Source organism: Grammomys surdaster, unplaced genomic scaffold, assembly GCF_004785775.1.
Source record: "Grammomys surdaster isolate TR1022 unplaced genomic scaffold, NIH_TR_1.0 227, whole genome shotgun sequence".
In the NCBI taxonomy this organism is placed as follows: domain Eukaryota; kingdom Metazoa; phylum Chordata; class Mammalia; order Rodentia; family Muridae; genus Grammomys; species Grammomys surdaster.
This window is the reverse complement of record NW_021604672.1, coordinates 3,543,925-3,563,605: the sequence shown is the minus strand read 5'-3', so window position 1 is coordinate 3,563,605 and position 19,681 is coordinate 3,543,925. Positions and strand designations below refer to the sequence as shown.

The 19,681-nt window shown below is 42.5% G+C and overlaps 1 protein-coding gene across 1 annotated transcript in view; it reads right to left on the bottom strand.

Moving 5' to 3' along the window:
- Vit (vitrin) overlaps positions 1–18,628 on the bottom strand; it is an 89,207-nt gene extending 70,579 nt beyond the window's left edge. Inside the window, exons 1-2 of the mRNA XM_028773420.1 lie at positions 18,403–18,628; positions 7,689–7,754 (exon numbers count right to left, since the gene is read on the bottom strand). Coding sequence (XP_028629253.1) covers positions 7,689–7,754; positions 18,403–18,628 — 292 coding nt within the window. The remainder of the gene's footprint in view (positions 1–7,688; positions 7,755–18,402) is intronic.
- Positions 18,629–19,681: the final 1,053 nt, after the last annotated feature.

Sequence of the window (19,681 nt, the reverse complement as noted above, 5' to 3'; positions counted from 1 at the left end):
ATGGAGCCGCACTTGGGCGATTTGTTAGAAGCTGCTTCAGCAGGCTCCTGCTGACTGAACCTACCACGAAGGTGCCTCTGGGTCGGATTAGATTTATAGCTTCAAAATGTACCAGGAAAATGAGAGCCTTGAAAAAAGTCACCTCTAAGAATAAAGTGTTAAAACTCCCATTAGTACAGTAAGGCAAACTTTACCTTGGACTACATACAGAAAGTTAATTTATTGAGTCGCCAACATGCTAATTCTCTGTATACATAATTTTTCCTTTCTAGTATTCTAAGACAGTAGCCAGGCTTTTATGTGCTCTTACCTCTTGGGCAGCACAGAGCACAGAGTGGCCCAAAGACAACCGTCCCTCTGTGTTTTGAAAATTACTATCTCCAAATCCTCTTATTTGAAGGAATTGGCTTCTTTCTGCTCAAAAGTGATGGAGAGGAAACAAAACCAAACCCAAGACCAAAACCAGTGCTCCAAGGCTGAGTGGGTCAGTAAGTTCCCCTGGGGGAAATGCTCCTATTACGGAGTAGCATTTAGGGGAGCACTGTCTCAGAGCAGCGCCTTGTATGATGTCTCCTAGGGAGATGCATTACATACAAAGCTTCCACATTTCTGCCAAGATCTCATGTTTAGGAAACAGTGAGCTACCCACCTTCCACTGAAGACAGGCTTGGGCTCTAAGCCACCTGTACAGTCTCCCTAATGTTATAGGGGCTGCAGCAGTGGAGCGAGGAAACCTCTGTAAATATGGAATTTGAATTCCAAGCCCACTCTCGACCTCCATGACTGCCAGTTTGGAGTCAGACTTGATTTGATTTAGAAAGTCAAGTAATAAGCCAAACTCCTTGGGATAAAAATTCTATCAAATGCAACTATTCATATGAAAGCTAACCACTGACTTGGAATGAATGCTCACCTATGAGGCTGAGGAGGGTCTGTGAGACTCTATTGCTTATTCTATCTCTGTTCTCCTTCTGAGGAGCCTTCCTATCAGATTGTCTTCAGTACTGAATTCTAGCTCCAAAGGGTTCCCAGTGAAAGTCAGGAAGATCTATGAGAACAACTGGAGACCATGGGTCAGCCAAAGAGGTGGAAAGGACATAAGAATGAGAAGAAAAAGAAATGAAAAAATCACGGCTGGTAGGGAAGAGAGGAGAGCTCCTCACCAAAGCAGTGACAAGCCTGTGAGTAGGCAGAATAGATGCACTGGTATGCCAGCAGTTGCAGCCCAAACTAAGGGAAGCTACACAGGCTTCTCTTTCTCTACATCTCTTCTTCTTACTTTGCTTCCCACTTGGTCAGCTCTCGTTCCTCTATCCCCCATCCTGTTGCCAAGCAACAGCTTTCCTCTGTCCCCCTGCTCCCTGCCATGTGTCAGTCCACCTAGCTAGAGTTTAATATCTGTTTTTGACAACTAGTAGAGGTTCTGAGCACTTGAGCCTCAGGAGTCTAGGATAACATTTGGTGTTTTGGAAGTACCTGAAGATGGCCAGATGACCAACACTAACAAATGGCCTCCTCATTGAAATTTCAACTCTTTGGGATGCAAAGATTTTTGGTCTTAAAAAAAAATCACCAGTGAAACATGAAGGCTACCAGAAGAGAGGAGGACAGAGGGAACTATAGAGGACCTATCTAGATAGCCTCACATTCATACCTACAGAAGCACTGGCCTTGTCTCGGCCTCTCACACACAGACTCTCAATGGTATGAAGCCTGTCAGAATCCCTTTGCTCATCAAACCACAGATTTCTGGAGTTCCCCTGTAGTTTCTGATTCAGCAGGACTAGAATTGGTAGGACAAAGGACTCAGTTGATGTTGATAATGCTGGTCTTATAATTTTGAGAACTTTCATCTGCTCTCCCACTGTGCCCTATGCAGTGTGTTCAAAGCCCCAATCCTATTATTCTGCATTTAAAAAATCCAAGCACCCCCGGTAAGATAGGTTCTAAGTTCTCAACCATAAATGTAAGATGGTCAGGATTTCTTTGTTTAGTGACATGGAAGAAGGCCTCTACCTCTGTTCTCTTTGAAAGAATGCCTTCTTGAATATATTATAGGTCGGTAAAATAGGTCATTGTAGGTCAACTCTTGGTCTATATTTAAACCAAGGAAAAAGGTTAACATTCTGACTTCATGGTTCAGTGCCTCCTTAGGCATTGGGATCCTTTGACACCTATACAATGAGGTCCACATAGAACACAGAAGACAAGCACAGTTGCATCTAATAACCTCTCCACGAGATGTGAAAACATGCTTCTGTCTTCCACTTGGCCATCGACTGCCCAGATATGTGTAAACATGTCCATCTGTCTACCCATGTACACGTGGACATGTCATGTCTGCTCACTAGCTGGCTGTCTTCTGTCTTCTCCCTTCATATTCTGGCATTCAACATTACAGTGGCTGGCAGGGGTATTTCATCTTCCTAGTGCAAACTTGCCCAATCTTGTCTCCTTTGAGAACGACACTATCCTGATGAGGACAGATCCCCGCCAGCTTAGATGGATGTAATTCAATGCTCTCTCCCAGAATGGGACCAGAAGAGAGATTAAGGGAAGTGGGGGTGGGGGGAGAGAGGTAGGAGGGAGATGCAGATGTAGAGAGACAGGCAGAGGTGTTGGCTCTTTGATTTGGTTCTTGTGGCCTTTCCATCTGGGAACCAGTCCCAGGGAACACCAGCTGTGCTTCCTGCCTTGGTTTCTGTGAATTACTCCAGGTCCTGTCCAAATCCTCTTTTCTACTTAAACAAATTGGGCTTGGATTTCTGCTAATTGCAAACAAAACAACCTGCTCCAAGATACTCCCCATTGCCTCATGATGAAGTCCAGATTCCACACAGTAGTGAAGCCCTTCCTTTGCCGTTCACTACGGCCAATTCTCCGCCATCCACCTGAACACCTTTAATTCACTCTGAATTTTTCAGCCAAACTGAATGTTTTCTTTTAAAAATTTTGGGGGACTGGGATGGGATCTTGTTATGTAGTTCTGATTAGCTGTGAACTCATGATTCATCTGCCTCAGTTTCCAAAGGGCTGGGGATATAAGCATGCATTGCTACGTTTGGCCAACTTTTAAAGCTCTTTTTAATCTTCCTGTCTTGAGCATGTCCTCTGACCCTGTTTGTAATACCACACCCTCTTGGATTTTATCAGAGTAGGACCATCATTCTTCTGTACACAGTCTGTCCTTCATAGTCTCAGCACTCTAAGGTGTGGTAGGCTTGCCTTTCACTTATCTTCCTGCTTGGGTTGTGAACTCTGCAGAGGTAAAGAGTGTGTCTTGAGTCCAGTTGTCTCTGGGTATCTAACACCAGGCTTGGTGCTTAGCTGGCCCCTGGTAATTTCCTTGCTGGATACTTGAATGCTGGGCCTTCCCTGCCATAAGTTACCTAGTCCAGCTGCAGACAACAATTGGAAAAATGAAAATTACTCTGTCCTCCAGCTATAGACTATAATTTTCAAATACTCCTGAGGTCAAGAATCAGATATGTCCCTGGCTTGGGAATATTCTATTACATCCATTGCATCTTTTTCCTCCCTTATTTAATGATTGTGCTAGAGTTTCTAATTAGAGAAAATACTTCAGGCATTTATTGATTCAAATGTGCTGCATCACGAGGGAGATTTTGAGAACAAAACTAGAATTTAGCGTATCAGAAATTCAATCCATCTGAGATCTCTCCAGGGGGCTTGCCCTTGGGTCAACTAGCGCAGACTTTCATAGTCACTGAGAACTGTTGTCATGGCAATCATGGAGCCTTTCATGATTTTTGTATCAGAGTTAATGAAGATACTGGAAATAGCCCAAAGGAATCCACACTTGGGTGTGCATTTGTCTCCATATTAACCCAATCACTGTTTTGAACATGCTTCTGCCCCAATCCTGTTCCTCTTGGCTCTTGGTCCTAACAGGGATAAATAAACGCCTGACTCCTTTTTAGTATTGTAACCTAAGAGTCTGTGGATGGATGCTCTTTTGGTCTCATTTCAGCTGGAATTCCCACATGGTAGCTTTTGAGAAAACCTAGAAAGGTGTGGCTGTATGAAGCAAATTTCTTTCTTTCCTTTCAAATTATAAATGTCACTGATTTCAATGCACTTAAATTTAATGCCTGTAAGGAAAGCTTCTGCTGGGGAAAGCACAGAACATGGACTCTGTCTAAAGCCTTTGTTTTATGGTCTCTTATAAACGTCCATCATGCCTTCATTTCTGGGTCCAGAGATCCCAGTGGGCTCACAGTGCACCATTCCCCATCTGTGTCCTGCTGTGCTAGCTATTTCCCAACATCCACCGTGTCCTTCCCTCCTCCCAGGAAGAGAATCCCTTGCCTTCAGTAAAGAGCTTGTGTGCTGGCAATTAAGACATTTTCTCTGTTCCTTACTGACCCTAGTGGCACTTAAGTAGAGGTATTCTATTTAACTTTCTGGATAGTGTGTGTGTGTGTGTGTGTGTGTGTGTGTGTGTGTGTGTGTGTAGGAGAGAGAGAGAGAGAGAAGAGAACTAGTATGAGCCTTCTTCATTCCTTGTTGATCGGAATGCAATGAAGGCAAGGCAGCCATTTTGGACCATTGGGAGCCACATCAAAAATGGCAGAAGTATAATCCAAAATTCTGGAGCTTCCATCAAATTACAGCTTGATTTTACTAAAGGGAAAGAGATTCAGTTTCATGTAAATTTTGGATTTTTCCAGCTGATCTTAATTGATATGCCCAAAATAAAATTTCCTTTTCAATGTGTGAGTGTGATATTCTCCAGGCATTTCTGTGATTTACCTCCTGAACCCAGAGCTTCAGTGGGGCTGGGGAATGCCCCAGTCCTGCTGCCTGTACAGCCTGCTGAGTTCTTTCTAGGGACTTCCACTCAGATACAGCCAAATCTTGATCTTCACCATAGAAAAGAGCTTCATGAGGAGTCAGTATGAATCGAAGTTGGGGTTTATTAAGAAGACAGTGCACATTCAAGAGTCTCATTTAGGGCAGAGTCCCTCTTAAGTGCCTTAACAGTAGTTTGTATGCTATCTGTAGTTAACAATCTTATTTCTTTTGACGTTAGATTGTTTAAAATGTGTAATTTACAAACAAGTTCAAAGATTAAGCAAAGCCTAAAAGTTATGTTAGAATCCATTAATTTGTTTACTTCTCTTACCTTCATGAATTTCCTTTTGCAAATGAAACTGTAAGTTTTTTTGGAAGGAGTGATTCACATTGTTCAGTTTTATGGATGAAAGGTCCTATAGGCTTTAGCCTTAAGCACTGTTCATTAGCTGTTTAAATACTTCTTTGATGTATTTTTTGGGGAAGAGGAACATTGTTTCTAAGTAAGCAATCCATCTCCCACCCCACCCCAGTCCCACCAACAGTGAAGAGCATTTATTTTGGCTTACAGTTTGAGAGTGTACAGTCCAGGATATCTGGGAAAGGAGTGTGAGGTAGCTGATTAAACTGTGTCTATAGATGGAAAGCTGAGGACAGAGAGACTGTGGTACCAGAGCCTCTCTGTCTCTGTCGCTCTCTGTCTCCCTCTGTATCTCTCTGTCTCTCTGTCTCTGTGTCTCTGTCTCTGTCTTTCACACACACACACACACACATACACATACACACACACACACACACACACACACACACACACACACACACACACACAAACTCTCAAGGCTTCTTGCAAGTCCCCCAGTTCCCCTGAGAGTGTCTATCACCTAAAGATTCCAGAACCTTCCAAAATCGCACCAACACTGAGTATGAAGAATTCCAGCATGCTAGCCCATGGGAGACATTTACATTCAATCCAAACATTCTTCCCCTTGGCCCCCTACACTCATGGCCATCTCATAACACAAACTATACTTAGTCCAAGTTTAAAAGTCCTTATAACTCTTCACACTTCCAATAGTCCAGTTTCTTATGAGATCCATGGTAATCTTTTAACTGTGAGCCATTGTAAAGTCAAAATCAAGTTAGACGCTTTTCAAATATAATGGCTCAGAATAAGATTTCCCATTCCAGAAGAGAAGGACGGAGGAGGCATTACAAGGAATACCAGGACCAAATTCTTTGGCTCTACGTCGGGTCTCTTTAGTGATGGAATCATCTGGCCTCCACAGGTCGCCTCTCTCCTCCAGCTCTGCTCTTGCAGCACGTGCACCACATGCCAACCCTACTCCATGCCCGTAGCTTCTCTTGGCAGATGTCCCATGATCTTGGGATCCCCAACATCCTGGGGTCTTCACTGCAACTTGGGCATCACATTCCCAATCTCAGGCAATGGCTTTTTAGGGCTGCCTTGGTAGGAATTCCAACCCTGCCACATTGCCTGGGCCCAGGAATTTACCCCGCACAGCCTTCACTCCTGTATTTTACTTACTTGCAAAACCAGCAGCAGCATGTGAACAATGTTGCCAAGGTTTACCGCCTGCTAGAGATGCTATCCACCCAACCCTCTCACAGCTATAGTAGCCTCTGTGTGCCTTGCTGTCTCAATGAGAAAAAGAAAACCCAAACAAAAACAAACAAAATACTACTTTTCCTAGTCACTGGAGCAGGGAGGGCTTTCAGAGACATTCCTAGTTTAGGAGTAGTCTTTTCTGATGAATTTTTGTTTTAACAGGCTGAAGACATTGCTAAGTGGGGTTGCAGGGCAAGAGGTTTCCACTCCACAGTGCTTCTCTCCCAATTACAGCTGCATATCTGCAACTTCTGTCCACTCAGGTTCCTCTTCCTGGCAAACTGCACGGTTTCCGGGTCTTTCTCTTTAACGTGTTGCTCTCTCAGTGCAGACTGGGACGAGCATCGAGCAGTAACCCTGATGCTATCTGATACTGTCTTGTTTTGAAATTTCTTCTGCCCAAACAAATTGCTTCATCACTTTCACATTTGGCCCTTATTCAAGTTCTTGGAATGCGTGAAGGACCTCTGTCTCTGTTCTCCACTGAGTATCTTATTCCCCTGTGAAGAGCTGGGACTCCACTATGCATATTTTTCCTCAGCATACTGATCTTACAGACTCCCACAAGAGTATCCTGTTAAGTTATGCTTACAGCACGATAGCTCTCCTCTGGTTCACGGCTTCAAACTCTTCAACATTACTTCTACAAACCAGCTCTAAAGACTTGCAAACCACACGATCGTCTGTTTATCAAAGCGATGGCAGCTGGGATGTAAGGTGGATGGACACACAACATCCACACACAGACATTGGAGTTCTGCATGCAATCATACAATGATTTGGTTTTATCAGCTGAAATTGCAGCCAGTGAGAAATGTAGACCAGGTCCATGTTGGGTGTGAGGGCAAGGGATTCTTCCTTCTTCCCTGGTCTTTCTGTCTCTCTGACAAGCATGCTGGGAAACAGGAAGCCCTGATGGACTTTTGCACTAGCCATCTTCTGACATAGAGAATTGAGACACCAGCCATAGCAAGCCAGTTGCCTGGTTCTATGTGTAAATTTGGAGTTTTCCTGTGAGAGGAGCCACATTTCTTTTACTTTAAAATTAGGACTCATATCAAATGTTTTATGGATTGAGGTCGGTAATAAATATGGTATATCACCATTTAAATGTAAAGCAACTGACACAGAAGCAAAAACCCTGGCCAAGCCCAAATACCGCCATCCACTTCCTTTAATGTAAGTGGGACCGCTCTCCACTTGGGGTCATAGCCTTGTGCCAGAAAGGGATTTGGATTTTACTTACTGAGTTTGGGCCTTTTAATCTTCTTTGCCGTTTCTTTATTTGAATGTATTCCAGTCACCAGCAAAACTAGGTGAGGAAAAGAAAAGGCAGAATTAGTCTAGTTAATATCACTTTCCCTAACCAATGTTTTCTTTATAGCTGCACTCATATTTGCAGTCGTTATGTGTGAGGTGTTTTCACTGATGGAATGAATCTTTTCATATACTAAGGGAAATGAGAGGTCCAGTCCATAGAGTGTCTTAGCCTCCGCTGAAGGGTCTTTTCAGAAAACCGCCTTGGTACCTGCCGTGTCTGTTACCTTCTCATTTCAAAACACTGTGTCTGCTGCTCCTTTCCCAAAGGAGGGAGTGTGAGCCTGGTCCCAGGAATGAAAATGTGCATGTAGGATGAACACCCATGCCTTGCTTGTGACGTTTCCTAAGTTTCACAATGGGCTTCCAAGTGTCCAATTTGCCAGTGCCCGTAGAAATACACACATACACGCACACACACATGCATATGTACACTCATGTGCACACACACAGACACACACATGAGCACGCATGTGTAAGAATGACTGTAGGGAAGCTGAGTGGATGGGATCTATAAACAACCTCAGCAGAGGCTGTATTGGAAAGGAAGGCCCGGGGAAGCACTGGGGAGAAGGGAAACCTCTCAGAGTCTGAGGATGGACCCCTGGTGCAGCGAGTAGCTCTGGTGCTGCCCGTGCTTCAGAATCAGAGCCAGGCCCTCAAACAGTAGGATTTAGACCCTGTCTGCCTTCACAGATCCAGTAACCAGTAAATTGGTGGGCTGAAGAATCTAAAGCTACATTTCTAGGTTCCTGTTCAAGTGTATAGAATAATTCTGAGCTTTGTGCTTCAAAACCAAAAAAAAACCATTGGCAGTTTTTCTTATTGCAAAAATGATGCACGATTCTTCTAGAGGAATGCAAAAAGCAATATAGGAGAAATGGATGAACACACGTGTTTTCTGTATGTATATTTACATGCATTTGTATAGGCACTTTAAACATTTGATCATGCTCATACTATTTATAGTGCTTTATCACTTATTTCAACATATATATATATACATATATATATATGTAAATATACATGAACACACACATATACATACATTTTTGCTTCTATGGTGAGATGGGAGGAAACAGGAGACTCCCCCAGAAGCTCAAAGTCCAGTTATCCTGGGGTTATCACTGGCATGCAACAAAGAACCTCTGTCTCAAGCAAGGTGGAAGGCAAAGACCTATCTCTAAAGTGTTCCTAGCCTCTACACGTGCACTGTGGCATGGACAAGCTTTCTCACATACAAGTCATACACACACACACACACACACACACACACACGTATCATATACATAAGTAAAAACATTTAAACAAATGGCATTAGGGCCTTTGTAAAAGAGAAATCCAAAAGCTGGTTTGTCCCTTCCATCCTATCAGGGGATGTCAACTGTTGGTGTCTTTATCTTGGTCTTGCCAGCCTCCAGAAGGCCTGCAGATTAGGTTCCTATGACAGTTGGCTACAGCATTCCAAACACACCAAGAACCAGGTAATCTGTACCAATGATACAACTATCATGTTAGCCTCTTCTTTGGCTCTTGGCACTAGCTGAGGTGAGGACAGTCGCCTGCTTGGCCATGAAAGAACAGAAACATGAAGAACTGGGTGAGAGCAGAAAATGTAGCCAAGAAATGTGAAGGGTGACATTTTTTTAGGTGTTATTTACTTCTGGGGTTTGGGTGTGTGTGGGTGTCCTGGAGGTGTTTTTTTTTTTTTTTTTTTTACTAGTAGTTTCTGTGCCATTTAATTCTGTATAAAGACCATGCTTTCATCTTGTATGCAAAAATAAATAGCCAGAATCTAGGAATATTTTGTAAAAGATGTACTAAGCACATTCCAAATAAATGAATAAACAAATAAAAGGTAACTTTGAAAGCATAAAGTGAAATCAATTTGAGTGTAAGTTTTTCGGGGAAGATAAATTCTACCCATGTGGGCCTGTGGGTCACTGGGAAGTCTTTGTAAGTCTTGGTGTCATTAGAACCATAAATATTTCAGAAAGACCACCTCAATACTTGTTTAGTCACCCAAGACCCTCCAGGATGAGTGAACACATGCGTGCTGTCTCAGCTTACCAACACAGGGTAACAAGGTTATTATTGTCCACACACACACAAGCCCTCCCCCGCCCCCCGGTTTTCCTTGCAGTATATGGGCTTGTTAATTAAAGCGCCTTCTAATCCTGTCCTCCAGCGGAGGGCTATTTAGCACAGCCTGCAGATGTGGTGGAACCCCGGGGCAAGTTTTCCTTTCCCATTTGGAAGGAGTCTCTTGCTACATTGAATGTGGCACATACACTATGATGCTGGTGAGCCGGCTCAGGACTAAAAAGCCAGCTGCATAAACCGTGCGGACCTGAGTTTGGATCTTGAGCATCCAAGAAAAAGTCTGGTGCAGGGGTTTGTACCTCTAACACCAGCACTTGGGTTGGAGGCAGAGAAAGAAAGATCTCTGGAGCTCATTGGCCAAGCAGCCGAGCCAATCACTGAGCTCCTGGTTCAGTGAGAGACCCTGTCTCAAAAATAAAGTGGAGGCTTTGGATATCAACCTCTGACACCGGCACATGCAGTTTTCAGGCACATCGGTACACACAGGCACAATTGCGAACATGCATCGGTCCTTACACTCACAAACAAAAAGAGAGTGGTAAATGTTGAACTTGGGTAGGAGGAAAATCAATCTTGCATTCATTTTCCTGGCAGCCTGGCAGAGCACTAAAAGGCAGACCTCATGCCTATGTAAAACATCAGACAACTCTGCAAGCCAGGTCTTTTCCAGTGGTAGTTTTAATTACCTACCCGCTGAGACTATTAGTGTCTACAAACCTGGAGAATATTGAGGCAAGAATGCAAAGCTGTAATGCAACCATGACGCAACGCCCCTCGGTGTTCCACTGTGAACATCCTAAACCTTTCCATCTTTCTTTTAGTAGCTCTTGGAATTTCAAGGAAATTAAATATTAAAATTATGTTTTCTAATTTTAAAAGTTCTGCTGCTTTCTGCTCTCGCTTCTTCTCTGGTGCAATAGCAAACTAACTACAGTTAAGGTACCTAAGGTGTAATTGCTTTTACGTTCAATTTAAAAAAAAAAAGCTGACCGTACAGATAATCCATAAATAAAGAAAACGCAAAGGATAAGCTTGAAACAATATTGAATTAATGACTCAAAATACAGACTAAAAGATGAGAGATTGTTTTTCTGTGTTATGTCCCTGTGTATGGAACAGAAAATTACACTTAATCCTGGTGGAGAATTGGGGGTAGTAAATTTCTCTGCTCTGTTGGTGCAGCCGGAGCCATACAGGAAAGCAATTTGATAATAGGTTTCAAGAGCCTTGAAAATGATCTTCTCTGACACAGAAACTACCCTCCTAGGAATACATCCCAAGTTAGAATCTTTGATATAGACAAAGATTTATGTAGAGATTCTCATTAGAGCATTTCTAATGACAACCAGGAAAAAAAGAAAATGTTGGAAATGTCCCAACAGTTGGGAAAGGAAAAGCATTTATTACAAACCATGTGCAGAAGGCGGCTACATTAGCTGTGACGTGCGGGGCTCCAACCTTAACAACTATTTTGACAGTTAAAATAGAGACAGAGAAAAGAAAACCCCTGGAACAATATGCCAAAATGTTAACAATGAGGAAATCATGATTTATATATTCTGTGTTCTGTATTTCTCTCTACTGTAATCATACCACTTATATATAAAACATAAATTTCATAGGGCATATGTTTCTTTTACAATTAAAAAACAGCCTTTATCATTAAATTATTTTTAATTTGGTCATATTAAAGTCATATGGACTTATGATGGGCAGTACATTTCAAAGTTATTGGCATGATTAATCTGTGCTCATGTTTTGTAGTAAGTAATGAATTAGAATCTAATTTCAAGCAAAGGCATGAAATATCCAGGTAGCTCATCAATAATCAAGTCAGTAATCATTTAAGTGCCTGGGACATTCACAGAAATTCCTCATTCTTGCCCAGAAATTCCTTGGTAAGTCCTTTAGGCATCCAATCCACTAGCACAGTGGTGCCCACAACACCTTGAAGCACTATTCTATAAAGCAGACCATCTTAAAGTCGTTCAAGCTCCCTACCGCTTTAACTTGTGATGAATGTGCTCATGGGGACCTTGTGCATCGAGCAGATCAGGTTTACAGCAAACACGGGACTTCATTTCTTATAATCCCATGGAATATCAAGGTAGGCTTCATTATAGAATAGTAAACCTAGGGGGAGCTTTAGAATTTATCCTTTGCCCTTTGTTTTATGGAAAGGAAACCCAGGTCAAAGCTAACAGCTTGGCTACATCTGAAGCTGGAACCAGAAAGCAGGTTTGGTAGCAATAGTCTTAGCTTTTTAAAATTTAACTTCTTCCCTCTGGGTAGAAATGTTCACTAGTTTTGGGACCCCTAAGACAATGAGTATGGTAAAATTCTGCAGTATGCTTAGGGATATCTCCAAGGAACATGTTGGACTGGAGAGATGGCTCAGTGATTAAGAACACGTCCTGCTCTTCCTGAGGACCTGAGTGCATTCCCAGCAGTGACATTAGACAGCCTACATTAGCCTGTCACCCTAGCTCCAGGGGGATCTGAGATCCCTGTGGGCACTTGCATTTGTATGTATACACCCCCACAGAGACCAGAGAACTAGTTCCTGGTTCTATTAAATTATGATTAATAAAAATAGTGATATTCAACCAGTCGATCTGAGGCGTTGATCTTTGTGTACTGTGTGAAATGATAAGTCATGCTAATTGACATGGTCATCACTGCACACTCACACACACACACTCACACACACACACTCACACACACTCACACACTCTCACACACACTCACACAGACTCACACACACTCATACACACTCACACACACTCACACACACACACTCACACACACTCACACACATACACACTCACACACACTCACACACTCATACACACTCACACACACACTCACACACACTCACACACTCACACACACTCACACACTCATACACACTCACACACACTCATACACACTCACACACACACACACACTCACATACACTCACACAGAGAGAAAGAGAGAGAGAGAGAGAGAGAGAGAGAGAGAGAGAGAGAGAGAACATTTTAAATCTACTTTTCTGAAAAGTTCCAAGCAAACAACACAGTACCATGAACTAGTTAGTTCCCATGCTGTGCATTAAAATCCCAGAACTTACTGACCGCACAGTGACGCACACCTCCTCATGGCTATTTCCCTAGACCATCCTCTACTCTCTGTTTCTTTGATTTTTTCTACGTAAGTTCATACAGTACCATTTTCTGTCTCTCAGTCTCTGTCCCTGCCCCTTTCTGTCTGTCTGTCTGTCTGTCTGTCTGTCTCTCTGTCTCTCTGTCTATCCCTCTCACTTTCCCTCCCTCCCCCCTCTCTTTGTGTGTGTGTTTGTGTATATGTGTGCATGCCTATTTGTGTGCATGGGGAGATACATGTGTATGTGCATGAGCAGGTGTGTGAACGTGTATGTGGAGGCCAGAGATTGATGAATTGATGTTAGGTGTTTCCTTTGATTGTTCTCCACTTAAAAAATTACATATATATATGTGTGTGTGTGTGTGTGTGTGTGTGTGTGTGTGTGTGTGTGTGTTAGTGGATTCCCTCCTTCTAGCATGTGGTTCCTGGGGATTAAGTACTTCCCACTGCCAAAAAGAAGCTGCTCTGACAAAGGCTGAGAGAAGCTCAGGTCTATGATGATAAAGATAAATAGTTGGGAAGCAACTTGACAACATAATTATTTAACGAACTACTAATTGTAAGCTCTGCTCTAGGGCTTATGATCTCTTTAGTCATGGACTTCTGACCAGGTTTATAGTACCAGACATGAACGCCTGCCTATGGAACAGGGCACAACTCCAATCAGAAAGAAGTTGGTTACTCCACAACAGTTGTGCCACTGCTACAGCAACGTGCAGCTCTTGCCTTGCAGGTTGACATTGAGTATGCAGCATACAATGCTGGGTAAGACCACTGACATCTTTTCTACCTCAGAAGCTTGCAGAATCCCTTCTGGCACTATGAAAGCTAGTTAGCACAGAGAAAGTTCTGTGGTTGGTTAGAGACTAATTTTTCTATGTCTGCAACCAAATTATAGTGTGTGGAGACATTGCCTAACTGAAATTAGCTGGATATAGAAAGACAGCTGGGCTGGGAAGATGTCTCAGTGCCAAAACTGTTGTCACATAAATAAGTACTGTGACTGGAGTTCAGATCTTCAGAACCCACTAAAAGCTGGGCAGATATAGCGCTACCTGTAACCCCTCTCCCTGAAGAGAGAGCAGCAGAGGGTTGTCTGGATGAACTGGCCAGCCACACTAGCTGAACCAGGGAGTTCTGTGCTCAGCAGGAGATTCTACCTGAATGAAAAAAAAAAAAACCAAAACAACCAGAAAGGGTTGGAGAGATGTCTCAGTGAGTAAGGGAAAGCCCACTGAAAACCTGGGATGGAATTCTGGCAGGCTTGACTTTGTTCAGGACCTGTGCAAGTAACCAGAGCTGCTGTGAGTACCTCAGTCAATAACTGTGTCATGTCCAGAAAACAGCATCCCACCCATAGTCCTCTTCCCCATCGCCTGGCTCTTACTGTCTTTCTGCTCACTCTTCTGTAACATTCCCATTCAGCATCAGAGGAGACATGGGCTAGAAGTGCAAATATCTTGAAATGCATGGATTCTATTTCTTTGGGGTACATATCCAGAAGGAAGACTGTGAGATGACAGGCTAGTTTTATTTTTACATTTTTGAGAAACCTCCACACAAATTTCATAATGAGTGCCATCATGCAGGTACCATTTTATATACATGAGTGAGTGCCATCAAACCCGCCACTGGCAGGCAAGAGCTGATGTTGTCTTTTCCAGATCCTTGTCAACTCTTGATACCTTGTCCATTTGATAAAGGCCATTCTAATAGACATAAAGCAGTATTTCATGGTGGTTTTCATTTGCATTTCCCTGATGACAAGCGATGTTGAACTTTTATAAAGTACATGCATTTGCTAACTGTATGTATATACATACATTCATAAACATCATATACATCTTTCTAAGAAACATCTTTTGTAGCTTATTTTTAAAATTAGATTATTTTTATGCTAGTTAGATTTTTGAGATTCGCTATCATACCAATATTAACCAGTCATCAGATATATGGGCTTGCAGATATTCTTACTTTCCCTAGGTTGCCTCTGTTCTCTGTTGATTTTTCCCTTTGCTGTGCAGAATTTGTTTTAGATGAGCTCATTTGTGATTCTGCTTCTGTCGTCTGGGACTTTAGGGTCATGTTCAACAAGTCTTTGCCTAGACCAATCTCAAGAAGAATTTTCTAGGCTCCCCCCACCCCCAGTATCTCTTCAGTTTCAAATCTTATGTTTAAGACTTTTCTATTTTTGGTTGACTTTAAGACTCTGGTCACAGCTAAGCATCTAATTCTGTTCTTGTGCATATGAACATCACATTTCTTCAGTGCCATGTATTTAGGGGATTATCCTTTTCCTGTTGTCTTCTTAAAAGGTCATTTGACTATAAATTTATTTCTGGGACATTTTTACTTCCCTGTCATTTTTATTCTAGTTCCATGCCGGTGTGATTGCTAGATCTGCTGTGGTTTGAATGTGAGATGTCCCTCGTAGGCTGCCGTCCTTACTTGGTTCCTAGCTGGTGGTGCTGTATTGGAAGGCTGTAGAACCTTTAGGTGTGGGAGGATCACTAGAAGAAGTGAGTCATTATGATGAGCCTTGATGTTTTTTAGTCCAGTCCCACTTCCTGTCTATCCTCTGCTTTTCGACTGAGATCACCCTGTAATCAGCACCCTCAGATTCCTGTTATGATAACTTCCCCATTATGAAGGAGTGTGTCCCTTCAACTTAAGCTGAAGTTTCCGTTAAGTTGCTTCTTATCAGGTACCTGGTCATAGTACCAAGAAAATCAGTTAATATAGTATCATTTGAAAAGTATGTTGACATAAGGTATCAAAATGCTTGGTTGGTTTTGCTCAATAAAGGTAAAGTAGAAAACATGTTGTTTGGGGGCCAAAAGGATAGTTCTTTTAAAGTTACAAAGAAACAGTAATTGTTAAAGAAATGAGCATTGGACAAAGGGCTGCAGGGTTTTCATGGGTTTCGGCTCCCAGGCATTCAGAGAACAAAGCCATGGTCCAAGAGGTCCCAGCTGCTGCTTGAGCTAGCCCCAGAATTTTAGCATCCATTGTCTGTGTCCTCTGGGAATTACAGGGCCATGGAGGCTTCCACCAAGATTTTTGAGAAAAGCCTGGGAGGTGGAGCAATGTGTAGATGGGTTTGGATACCCTGCAGGGACCTTAGTAAGTGATACATGAAGCTTTAGCTTCAAGCAAGTTCCTAAGATTTTGGAACTGCCAGCAACATGGGATATCTGCTAAGGAAAGTGTCAGGCCAAGTGGAGATGTCCAAAAAGAGAGGAAATGTCAACTATGAATGTCAAGGCCATAGCTGCAGTGATGTCCAAGCCTGTCAGAGCCCAGCTACCCTGAATGCCAGGTGCTTGACGTAGAGCTACCTAGTTCCCTGTTTTCCTTTGGCCCCACCTTTTCTCCCTGTACCCCATCTATCCATTTTGAAATGGAAACGTCTACTCTCTGTCATTATATATTGGAAGAATGTGACTTTCTGATGTTATAGAGACCCACGATTGAGAGTTTGCCTTGACCCTCAAAAATACCTTGACCCTTGGACTTTTGAACAGTGTTGAGACTGGTCAGGGCCTAATATATTTTGAATCTGAAATGTCTCCCATAGGCTCTTTTTTTCTTGAAAAATTGTTCCCCAGTTGGTGGTGTTACGAAGGAGACTGGGGGACCTTTTGAGGGCCAGACTTTTAGCTGGTGGAATTAGGGCCCAGGTCACAAAGGTTGGCCTTTGGAGGTTGTGTCTGGCCCTTTGCTCTGTTGCTCTGTCTGCTAACTGCTTTGCCATTACCTACAGAGCTTCTGCTGGAGTTCTCCAGTGAACAGAGCGGCCCAGCCCCACCAGGCTTTTCCTAACTTCATACTCTGAAACCATAACGCACAGCAAGTCTTCCCTCTGTTTGTGTTGTTCTGTCAGCTAGAGTTGGTCATAGAGATATAAAGGTTATAAAATTCTGTAGATTTAGTAAATCTGTTTACTAGTTCTAAGAGTTTGTTGGTGTACATTTTTGACATATCATGTTATCTGTTATGGTAGATGATTTTAAATTGTTTTCCAAACATAAATAGTATTTTCCAATTAAACTAGTAATTTTAATTATGTGTGTGTATAGGGGTAGGTGGGTAGGAATATTGAGTGCAAGTGTCTCTGTTCCAGAGGAATGAGTGTCTTCTAGAGGTAGAGATACAGTGGGTTGTGAGCCGCCTGATGTAGGAACCAGGTCATCTGTAGGAGCAGTATTCTCGTTGAGATGCCAGCCCAGTGTTTGTCTGTCTTTCTTTGTTTCTTTCTTTGTTTCTTTCTAACATTTTCCTTGCATAATTGATCTGGCTATAATTTAATACAGAAGTAGACAAATTTATCTGACTCATCATCACAGTGGAAGGGCACCTTTTTTTCCTCGCAGTCCTCAGTGTGCCCAGGCAGACTCCCTCTGAGCTGGCTTAGACATTCACGTTCTATAACAGGTTAAATTTCGCCCCTCCACCATGCGATTTATGCACTAAATTCTGAATCCTTAGTGACTCAGAATGTGACCTGATCTAGAAATAAGTGGCACAGATAATGGGTTGAACTGGGATGTGGTCATACTGGAGTCCTTGATCCAGTAAAACTGATGTCATTACAAAAAGGGAAAAGCCAGAGATGTACGTGCACATAGAGGATGCTGTGTGAAGATGGTTAGGATGAGAGCACCTTGCTTTTCCAGAAAGCGTCCAGAGGTTAGGGAATACGCAGGGACAGACCTCACCCTCAACACTGTCTGAAGGAGTCATCCTCACTGACACACTGACTTTAGATTTCAAGTGTCCAGAGCTGGAAGATAGCTGGAAGATAGCACAATTTTTGTTGTTCTGAGTTCCCCAGCTTGTGGGACAGCCCCAGTGAGTTAATATAGACTATCTACAAGGACTCTGTGTCCTCCGGCTTCACCATGACATACAGGAATATGCTAGTTGGCAAAGCCTCAGACAGTGGGCACTGACAACAGAATGTTATCCTGGGCTCAGTCCTAAACCCACCAGCAGTGTCTGCATTCCACCTGGCCTGCTGTCCCTCACAGACATGTCCAAATTGTGTTCTTTGGAGATAAAAGAAGATTCAAATATTTTATCTCCAAAGTATGAAGTTATGGCAGGTGTAAATCATTGTTATGATAAATTTTTTTCTTTTCTTTGAGAAATTAAGAGACAGGAGGATCTCAAATTCAGAATCTAGAAGCAGGCGATATCTCAAGTATTAGTTACTGAAAAATACAAAGATATGTGTGTATAGTATCTGTAACATATAAACACTGTACATGATATAAATATATGCTTTATATGGACACACACACTCAGCCTCGGGCATCTTGAACTTGATCTATACTTAACAATCCCTTCCTTGGCCATATCAAAGAATATCTAGATACACATATAAAGGTACTTACCAAGCAACACTTCAATAACAGATGCCTTCATAGTGAGAACAACAATTCCCATAAATATCAAAATGGCACCCTGGAGAGGAAGAAAAATATCATCAAGCTTCAGCCAGGAGTTCTGAACTGGATGCACAAAATATGTGCAGACATTCTGCATCATTTTGCATTGCCCCACGGAGCCAGGATAGCCACACTGATACCCAGAGAGTCCGTTCTCAGTTAGACAGCCCATTCTAGTTATAGGCCTCTGATTTTCTATAGATTTGATCTTAGAACTGACAAATGCTCCAGGATTTTGACACTGTGTCCCAATAGTCCTCAGATTTGGGCAGTAGACATATTTATGGTGTTAAGAGAACAACTTAAGATTACAAATAAGCTGGGCGGTGGTGGCGCATGCCTTTAATCCCAGCACTTGGGAGGCAGAGGCAGGTGGATTTTTGAGTTCGAGGCCAGCCTGGTCTACAGAGTGAGTTCCAGGACAGCCAAGGCTATTCAGAGAAACCCTGTCTCGAAAAACCAATAAATAAATAAATAAATAAATAAATAAATAAATAAATAGTTTGCCACTGAGTCCACTTTGTAAAAAAAAAAAGATTACAAATAAACCATTACTTCAGTAAATATTAAATTCCTTTAATAAGGTTGCTTTGTACGGAAGAAGTGGTAACACTGAGTTAAAAGCCAGTTCTCTTAAAATGGCATAGTTTAACAGAGGTAGAAAAATGTTTGTGTGTGAACACAAGCAATCGCAGCATGAGAAAGAGAGAGAGAGAGAGAGAGAGAGAGAGAGAGAGAGAGAGAGAGAGAGAGAAGGAGAGAGAGGTATTCAGAAAGCTTCATATGGAAGTGGGAGGGGCACTTACAGGGCAGTATTTCAAGTCACTGCACATTGGTATCACTGGGAGTTTTCACAACACCAATACGCAGGCTGTGCCCAGATCAATGGAATCAGAAGCTGTTGCAGATAGAGTCTGGGCATTAAGCTTTAAAACTCCACTGATAATTCAATAGGCAACCTAAGTTCAAGAAGCAGTAGTCAGAATAGGACTTCTCCTCACAATGCACACAAACCCCCTGAGTTTCTTGTCAAAAGTACATATTTTTGCACAGTAGGTCTCGCTATAACGACAGGGACACTGAAGGAAGAAAGGAGAGTCTACAGCCATATCACCCCGAAGGTGCCCAATCTTAGCTGATCTAGAAAGCTAAGCAGGGGCTGGCCTGTTTAGTACTTGCATGGAGAAAGGAAGAGGGTTATGTTATCTGTGAGCATAAGGGAATG